Source organism: Coptis chinensis, chromosome 8, assembly GCF_015680905.1.
Source record: "Coptis chinensis isolate HL-2020 chromosome 8, ASM1568090v1, whole genome shotgun sequence".
Classification (NCBI taxonomy): Eukaryota; Viridiplantae; Streptophyta; class Magnoliopsida; order Ranunculales; family Ranunculaceae; genus Coptis; species Coptis chinensis.
In genome coordinates this window covers 94525837-94535027 of record NC_141463.1, presented here as the reverse complement: position 1 = coordinate 94535027, position 9191 = coordinate 94525837, and the positions used below count along the sequence as shown (strand labels likewise).

Sequence of the window (9191 nt, the reverse complement as noted above, 5' to 3'; positions counted from 1 at the left end):
AAACAGTTATATGTTGATAAGAAGGGTGATGGAAAAACATTTATTCCTTTTTTATTCTTACAATTTTTTTCTTGCTTCTTGGTTATCAAACATCACTGTTATTTTCTCCCATCACATAAACGTGAAATAAATCAGTAGTTATTAGAAGATAGCCAAATTCTATAAATAATAATTAATAAAACACCCTAATTGGTCATTTTTTCTTTGCTGGAAAAGAATTTCGATAATTCCTTTTGGTTTGTTGACTGTTTGAGGATATATAGGAAAATATGAAGAGAGAAAATAGTTAATGAAGCTAATGTCTTCCCTAGGATTGCTGTACACCCCAAATATAAACAAATCTTAAAATAAGCTCTAACCATATCTCAACTGAACAAACAAACAGCTCTTTTCCCTTAAAAAAAACAGAAGACAACCAACGTGCATCCCACCACCTCTTCTTCAAAACATCCTTCAAATGTTCAAACTGCCTCCATAACCAGCCTTTGCCTCCCTAAAGGATATCCAGTCCTTCGAGTATATGGGACCACCGCCACCTCTGCCACAGCCTTGCTCAACAAGCACAGCTGCAACAGAGATGCCGTTGCAATCGCCTGCCCGACCTCAGATATCTCTTAGGGAGCCATCGCCAAAAAAAAAACCATCTAAATCAGGAAGGCTTTTCAGACGGGTTCGTTCAGTCTTCAGGTCATTTCCCATTATCACCCCAACATGTAAGATGCCTGTTTCTCTTCCTGGCGGCCGGCTCAATGATGGCCATATTCATGGTGGAACACGCATGACAGGAACCCTATATGGCTGCCGCAAAGCTCGAATTAATTTGTCCATCCAAGAAAATCCGAGGTGCCTTCCCATGCTTGTGCTCGAGCTAGCAATCCCCACGGCTAAGCTACTCCAGGAGATGGGATCGGGACTTGTGAGGATAGCGTTGGAGTGTGAGAAGCACCCTGCCGAAAGGACAAAGCTCCTTGAGGAACCTCTCTGGACCATGTATTGCAACGGCAAGAAAACTGGTTATGGTGTTAAAAGGGATCCAAATGGTGACGACTTAAACACTATGCAATTGCTCCATGCAGTGTCAATGGGTGCTGGCGTGCTACCTAGCGACTCTGCAGACATGCCTGATGGGGAATTGACCTACATGAGGGCCTACTTCGAGCGTGTTGTTGGGTCCAAAGATTCTGAGACTTTCTATATGATGAATCCAGATGGAAACAGTGGTCCTGAACTCAGCATTTTTTTGTAAGGATCTAAACATTTCAATGATATTTTTTTAGGATAACAGACACAGGATCATACAAAGCATGTCTCTTACACAAATAAGACTTGAAAGTCAAAGTTATCGGACCCTAGTTGTGACAATACCAGAAAAAAGAGAGAGCATAACAGCCCAAGACCAACTGTGCATCCATCTCTTCGTCGGAGTCCGGCAGTGTATTGCTTTCCTAAATCCATCTGGAGCTCCTGCTGCTTCTCTGCTCGGAGAAGATTGTTCCCGTCATTGTCTGCTTTCAAGTCGCCCTTAACACCCTACAATTGGCCATAGGTACCAAGACAATCAGACTCTAAAACTGTGTTAGTAGTGTAGAATTATTCTAACATGAAACCTTGTGTTTTGGGATAAAAAACTACAGAAAAGCATATTACCATTGTAAAGTAAAATCTTCTGACAATGAAAATAGTAAACGTAAAGGAGAAAATAAAAAATTACCACGAGTTTGTAGACTTTCTCCTTCCGTTCTTCATCTGGAAAAAGTGATGTATCCCTTCAATTACCCAACTGTATAGTTTTAGGATAGAAGATGGGCACGAAAGTACTAACATCAAATTAAAGATTAAGGGACTATGAAGAGGCTTACAACTGTATGTAATTACATTCTTTTCAAAAGACAGACTTTTGAAGAGAAGAGTAGCTATCTGTAATTCTGAAATGAATGCCTCTTCTGCAGCGGTGTTCTTTTGTTTCCCCGCAGTATTTCTTCTTTGGTTCAGTAGACATGTATCCAGCAGGTTAAAGGTTTCCATTCACTGCAATAAACACTTTCTCCATGTTAGATATTATAACAGTAGAAATGTCCATTCTCTTTTCATGCATTTTATCTTTTCCCTCCCGATTATATTTCGCTGAAGTCATAAGGAAGAAAATAAGGAACACAAATAACATTATGAAATAAGTGTTCCTATAAAGCATGTATCAATATGCTTACACCAGATAAGCTGAATAGGTAGGATGAGCCAACAAGCCCGGTCACTCTGGCAAGGCAACTCCTAAGCTAGGCCTCAATCATTAGCTGGAGCTGGTTCTTTAGCTTCCCTTTTCATTGAGTGTGAAGATTCATTGCAACAATCATAGTATGAAACATAAATAGATTACTATTATAACATCTCAAACCCAAAGACCTTGTAAACGAATAATAAAACCTTCCTGTACACATGCAGGTAAGAAGCTAGCAATAATCATTACACACACTGCCAAAGATATGTGCAAACCCAAGTCAAATGACTTGGCTTGAAGTGGACATCATCCATTCTGTACATGCTATAGTGATGCGGTTAAATCTATATACTCTGTCTGGATTGTACATTGAACCCTAGAAAAGATTTCTAAACATAATATTCCATTCACTTCTCAATTACCATTACTGAATATAAAGGTAATCGGCGAAAACTTAGGAGACATTTTCATGGATATAGCAAGTGGTCATTTTTTCCATCACTTAAGCAAACATATATGAACAATCTGCAAAGACTTGGTGCAAAGGGCAAATCAATTGTACTTGAAACACTTTTGTCTTCTCCCCACAGTTTTCACCCTAGTCACAACAACTCCATCATACATGTCACCAACTATTGCAAAATGTCCTATATACTAACACTCATTTCTTTCAAAATTCCGCCAAAATACTCTCTATGCATTATATCTAACACTGCCTTATTTTTTAAATAAGGTATATAGGAGATGATTATAGGGATGGTTATCAAGCTGAGGCAAAACATTTCGTCTTTCTACGAGATAATCAATAGACAATAATCTTCAGAACAGAAATGGAAAAAGAAAATAGTATCACTATAGAAGAAAATTGATTTTTATTATCGATCAAATATTATGCATAATAAATGAGTATATTGCAATGAAACTGTAGGAAAAAAAAATCCTCAATATTAATGTTGAAGGTTAAGCCTTTATTGCTGAGTACATCAATTCCCCACAAGTATTTATATACATGTTGGGGGGGGGGGTCAAAGAAAAAACTTTAGGTTCACAAGAACTGTAGAAACCATCCGAAGGACTGAATGTCAATGCGGTTCTAGAACCAATTTGTGGAATATGCATGCCAAGTCCTGGACTATTGGTTAGATATTCTATTTTGTAAATTTTAATGACTATACATTTCAAGTGTATTAAAATTAAAATATTCAAAACAGTCGCAGACGTATCTAAAGATTGTTTGACCTGGAAACTTACTTTTCTTTTGCTTAAGGGTAATTGTATTGAGCAAAATGAAAAAATTCCCAGTTTACACGTGGTTATCTTTATGTAGTTATCTTTATGTGGTTATAAATTGCAAAAACAAAAAGAAAAAGAAAAAAAGGGAATTTCCACAAGAATATACATTGGGTTATATTGACATACCCCCCACCAGTAGTTGCAATTAGGATTACCCCCCATAATAATTGAAATTAGGATTTCCCCCCCAACTTGACAGTCAATAGGAGTCAACCAATAGTTTCCGTCAGTTGACTGGTCAAGGATCACGAATTGTCCTAAATACCCTTTTTCTGTAGAAATTACGAAATTAGCCATTAATACTGTTTAAAGCCCACGACTCAAAGCCCAAAATCGATATTAGACACTGTTCAAATCTGGTTTCTCTGAGGTTAGAACAATAGATACAAACACGCCAGAATACCACATTAAACTCTTCGATGAAGTACTCAACAGCAAAGAAATGCAAAAGAAAAGAGAAAAAGAAGAGAAAGAGTTTCAGTTCCATGAAGACTTATTTGATTTCCCAAAAGACCCAGAGAAATGGACTGAACAAGATTTACAAGAACTTTGGGCTGATGCACCTTTAGATATGAAGAAACCTGGTTGGGATCCTGTTTGGGCTGATGCTGATGATTGGGATGTTGTTCTTGATGAACTTGAAGAAGGAGAGATCCTCCTATTGCTCCCTTTTATTTACCGTATCAGAAACATTACCCCGCGATACCGGATAATCATTTTGACATTTCCACCCCCGAGTCTGTCATTGAAGAGCTTGATAGGATTGAGGAGTTCCTTAGATGGGTCAGCTCTTTTTTTCCCTGATGGGAGTTCGTAAGTATTCGTTACCCTCATTTTCCTTGTTGGTTTGTTTCTGATTGTGAACTCTTGATTTGAGTTACTACGGATATGTGTTCCCCAATTGTTTACTGAAGAAGTGCTTATACTGACACCTTTTCTTGATGACATCTGCTGAAGGTATGAAGGAACTGTTTGGGATGACTTGGCTCATGGGACTTGACAATTCAACAGTGAAAATGACATAAGATTGGGTCAAATTGAGCTGAAAAAAAGAAAAGTTTCAGAAGAAGAAAAGTTGCACTCTTGTTTTGACCAAAAAACACACTGGGACAACATAAGAAGAAGAAGAAGACTAAAAAAAGAAATCAATCTCACCGTCATCGTCCAAGAAGTATCAGCTGCAATGAAGCTCAAAGAAGTGAGAAGAAGCATAACAGCAACAAGAAACACTCTAATAAGTAAACCATCAGTTCTGAAACCAAATGCCATGATAGCATTTGCAAAGTGAACAGTTCACTCTAAACTAGCTCAAAGCTCATTTTCTCTCTCTCTCTCTCTCTCAACTAAGTTTGGAAGTAGAAGAAGAAACAAATAAGATGTTTTTAGAGTGTGTGGGTTTTTTACTTTTTTCTTCATGCTTTAGAGTGTCTCAAGCAAGTGTTGTTTGAGGGGCGGGTATGTGTGGAGGATCGGGGGTCTTGAAGGTGGTCATACTAGAGGTTTCCATGTTTCTTCAGTCGTGATATTATAGAGACAGGCAGGGGTACAGCTCTAGTTTGTGATTAAACTTTTATTTTATTTATTTATTAATTTTTCGATTAGTAAGTAATTGGTTTGTTTAGGCGCTAATCAGAGAAACCAGATCCGATTAGCAAGTAATTGGTTTGTTTAGGCGCTAATCAGAGAAATCAGATCTGAACAGTGTCTAATATCGATTTTGGGCTTTGAGTCGTGGGCTTTAAACAGTGTTAATGGCTAATTTCGTAATTTCCACAGAAAAAGGGTATTTAGGACAATTCATGATCTTTGACCAGTCAACTGACGGAAACTGTTGGTTGACTCCTATTGACTGTCAAGTTGGGGGGGAAATCCTAATTTCAATTATTATGGGGGGGTAATCCTAATTGCAACTACTGGTGGGGGGGTATGTCAATATAACCCATATACATTTAAGAACCCATTACAAGGTTGGGAAATATATGAAAAATACTGGTGCAGAACCAATTGCTAAGAAGCTCTAACTTTTTAGAAACATAATTTGAGGGGACAAAAATTGATGTCAAGCGTGCAATCACGATTTTTAATAGTATAAATTGTGCACAATCCCAATCAGAGCTTCGTACTCCATAACTTAAGTCCACAAATGTCTCAACAAAAACTAACTCATCAGCAGCTCAAAGAAGCACTCTATAATCTAAATCACTAAAGTAACTAACCAAACTAATGTTAACTCCCGATTCGGATTGCCCAAGACATGTATAGACTTGTACTTCCCCAAAGACAAGAACCTCAAATTAACCATGTCACAGTAATTAACAGTCACCTCATTTAAATATTTCTACAAGAGACATGAGGAACTTAAATTTTTGTTCGCCCCAAAGAAAGTGCAACACAAGCTCAACTTCTAAAACAACGAGCTTATATACTCCTATGATGAATCATCATATCAGCGAATGAGAAAATCATAAACTGCGTACTAAAATATATATGTATAAAACTCGCAAAGAAATCGGGAAAATATCTTAGTAACACACAAATAACGGGAGCATAAGGTTTAAAATCAAATGGAACGTAAAAGAGCACTGCCATGAGTTCACCTAATTCTGTGGCCTTCATTGCAGCAACTTTTGCAGCATCTAAATCTTTGAGTGCCCTCGCTACAACAGCAGAGGATTCATAAAGTTCTGCAGTCATAGTAGAAACAATCTCCTGAACTCGCTTAGAGCTTAAAGGCGGCTCTTAGTCGGCTATGGATGTGGATTTTGAATGACAGCAATTTGCAACAATGGCAAGTGTATAACCGCTTAGTTAGCCATTCTGCATAAGAATCAAGATCGTTGTCCACATAAACGTCTTCCTCTGCATTTTGTTCATTTCCCCTATCTCTTTCTCTGTAACTGAAATGACTACAATCAATTTGGTCTGGTTCTTTTTTCAGTCTTCTCATTGTGCTTTTCAGACTCCTTGTGAGAATATTTCTTCTCCACCTCATCCCAGTCTCACCTAGATCCTTCATATTACCCCTGTGAGAGATTATCCAGTTTCTACTTTTATCCCTACCAAAATGCAACTGCTCAAGTACATCCTGAGCTCAGTTACTTGAAGAAATCAAACTGGTACCAAGAAAACACAACCTTTTCCTCCAACATGCTTTGAGTGATTCACCATGTCGTACAACAAAGCTTCTGTCCAAGAACATTTCTTCAGATATGTTGTGGTTAATTTAGTGCAGGCATATACACACTAAAATTCAAACACCCTTGGCTAGTTCAGAAAATTGGCACTGGGAAACACTGGTACTAATAATCTGCTCAGAGAACATGCTCTCAAGAATCTTCTTCCACATCCCCATCCTTGGAACAAATCCCTGGCGCAACATCTTCTCCAGAACCAAATCCACATCTCCCAACAAGTTTTCGTTACAAAGCCCGTGGATTACCAACTTATAGGACGAAAAACTTGGGAGCACTCCCATGGAAATCATCTTATCCATCAAACATTTTGCCTCCAAGAACTTCTTAGAATCGAGTAACCCATACAAGACTGCCTGATAAGAACCTGGATTCGGCTCACAACCCTTCAATCTCATTTTATCTAAAAGCTCCACCCCTTCTGCTACTCTCCCTTGTTTACAAAGACCTGAAATCAGTGTATTGAAAGTAATTGTATCCGGATCAACACCAGCTTGCTCCATTCTCTCACAAAGCTCAAATGCTTCATCTACTCTGCTATGTTTGCATAGAAAATTCATTAGCGTTGAGTATGTCCTCACATTCGGCTCACAATGTAGTTTAGGGAACTCATCGAGCAATGCAAAAGCAGCATCCAATCTATCAGATTCACATAAACCTTTGATTAAAATATTTAGGCAACAAGTATCAATCTCCAGACCCAAACGAGGTGCACCTAAATACACTTGGTGAATAATATCAAACTGCTTTGCCGAAACAAGTATATTAAGCACACAATTAAAGGTCCTTATTGTTGGCCAGCAGTTATACTCTCTCATACTGAAAAGCATCTCAGTAGCTCTATTTATATAACCTGCATTGCCATATATTCTAATGACACCATAGAAAAAATCATCAGATAGCATGCATGTCTTTTCATTTTTAATTCTCTTCAAAACATCATCTATAGCATTGTACTTCTTTCCTCGAGATAGTTTCTGGACTACAACTGTGTATAGTGCCTCACTGGGATTATAATCTTTACGTTGGGAATATTTTTCCAGTACATTTATCACAGACTCAGAATCACTTAACCGTTTAAAAATTTCCAAGACCTCATTAGGTGATAACCAGTCCTTGTGATTCAAACGAGAAACAGTACAATTTGATCTTGTAATGATTCTTCTATCAATCAATACTGGATAAATGGTAACCAGATGTTTCCTCAATAGTTTCATTGTAAAAATATATACTTTAATCATAAAACAAATGGAAGAAAAACAATGAAAACAGTAATGGTATAATTACCTCACTGATTTCTAAGCTTTGCCACACCAGAGAGAGAGAGAGATGCAGATGTCTTATGGGCTTAACTGTGATACGTAATATGGGCTTAATATGGGCTTAACTTGGACTTTTTTTGTTTTTCGGATCCAGCCCATATCAATTGGAGTTGGTTATCTGATTTTGGGACCTTAGTGGGCGGTCGTGCATAGGGTTTTATTTAGAGGGAAAATTAGCGATACCCCTACATTTCCAACTTCCGTTAGTATTCCGTTTGACCAAGTCAAACTGACAAAATAAAAACTCAAGAATAAATTAATAAATAAAAATCAACCTAATTAAATAGGGATGATCTTGGACATACCCAATAAAATACTTCCTTACTCCAATTTTAAAATAAATAAATAAAATAATTTTAGACATATTTAACTTCCTAAATTACTCTTCTTTTGATATTTATTGACTAAAACAAATTATTTACTCTACGTGACTAAAACAATATATTTGCGCAGGAGAGAAAACATAATCACCCGCTACCTACCCATATATAGACATAATTTATTGTTCTACACATATATTATATTTTTGGCAAATGGAGTCTTTCATTAAGAGGGATTGGAATAATTTCTATTTAGTGATGAAAAGACGAACTAAGATAGTATTTGAAGAGCCAAGTAAAAAGGCAAACGAGTTGGAACCATGATTGAGAATGAGAACTTACTCAAAATCTTTGCAAAATTCCCATTTTCTTCGTCTGTCTCCATTATGTTAATTAATTTAGTTAATTCAGCAGCAACTGAAGATTCGAATGTACAACCCTACAGCGAAAATTGCCAAATGCCTAAGGAGAAAACATTTTATGGCAAAGAGCACGGGTACATATGCCAGTTAGATTTTTTGGATATGCATATAAATTTTTTTTCCTAAAAACCTATCTGCATAACTGCTTAAACGGGACTGGAAATATATAAAGAGAAAAACATATTCAAAATTTACACGATGCCCATCACAACCTCTGGGGAAAAAAAATTATAGTAGAAGGAAAACAAAATTGAAATGGACAGATGCAAAAAAAAAAAAAAAAATTGTCAATAGAAAAAGTTATTAATATATTAGTAATGTGGTTGCCTATAGATGTGCCTTATTGGGAATTTTGCTTAGCCACTTCATACATATCAAATAAATCTAATGTCTACAAACTTAATTAATCAAGTAAAACCCAATGCCTT

The 9191-nt window shown here is 36.9% G+C and overlaps 1 protein-coding gene across 13 annotated transcripts; it reads right to left on the bottom strand.

Moving 5' to 3' along the window:
* Positions 1–332: 332 nt before the first annotated feature.
* Positions 333–7980, bottom strand: LOC147484625 (uncharacterized). Of its 13 annotated transcripts, none has more exons than XR_015204903.1 (5): positions 6106–7980; positions 2208–2314; positions 1939–2028; positions 1712–1780; positions 333–1530 (listed from the first exon to the last, which is right to left on the bottom strand). XR_015204903.1 is itself a non-coding variant. In XM_086577871.1 (4 exons), the coding sequence occupies exons 1-4, from the start codon at positions 2023–2025 to the stop codon at positions 1230–1232; spliced, it is 387 nt and encodes a 128-aa protein (XP_086433997.1). In that variant the 3' UTR covers positions 333–1229. The 13 variants fall into 13 exon arrangements, 1 of the variants encoding a protein (XP_086433997.1); XR_015204907.1 differs by having other exon boundaries at positions 1712–1766; XR_015204911.1 differs by having other exon boundaries at positions 1712–1746.
* Positions 7981–9191: the final 1211 nt, after the last annotated feature.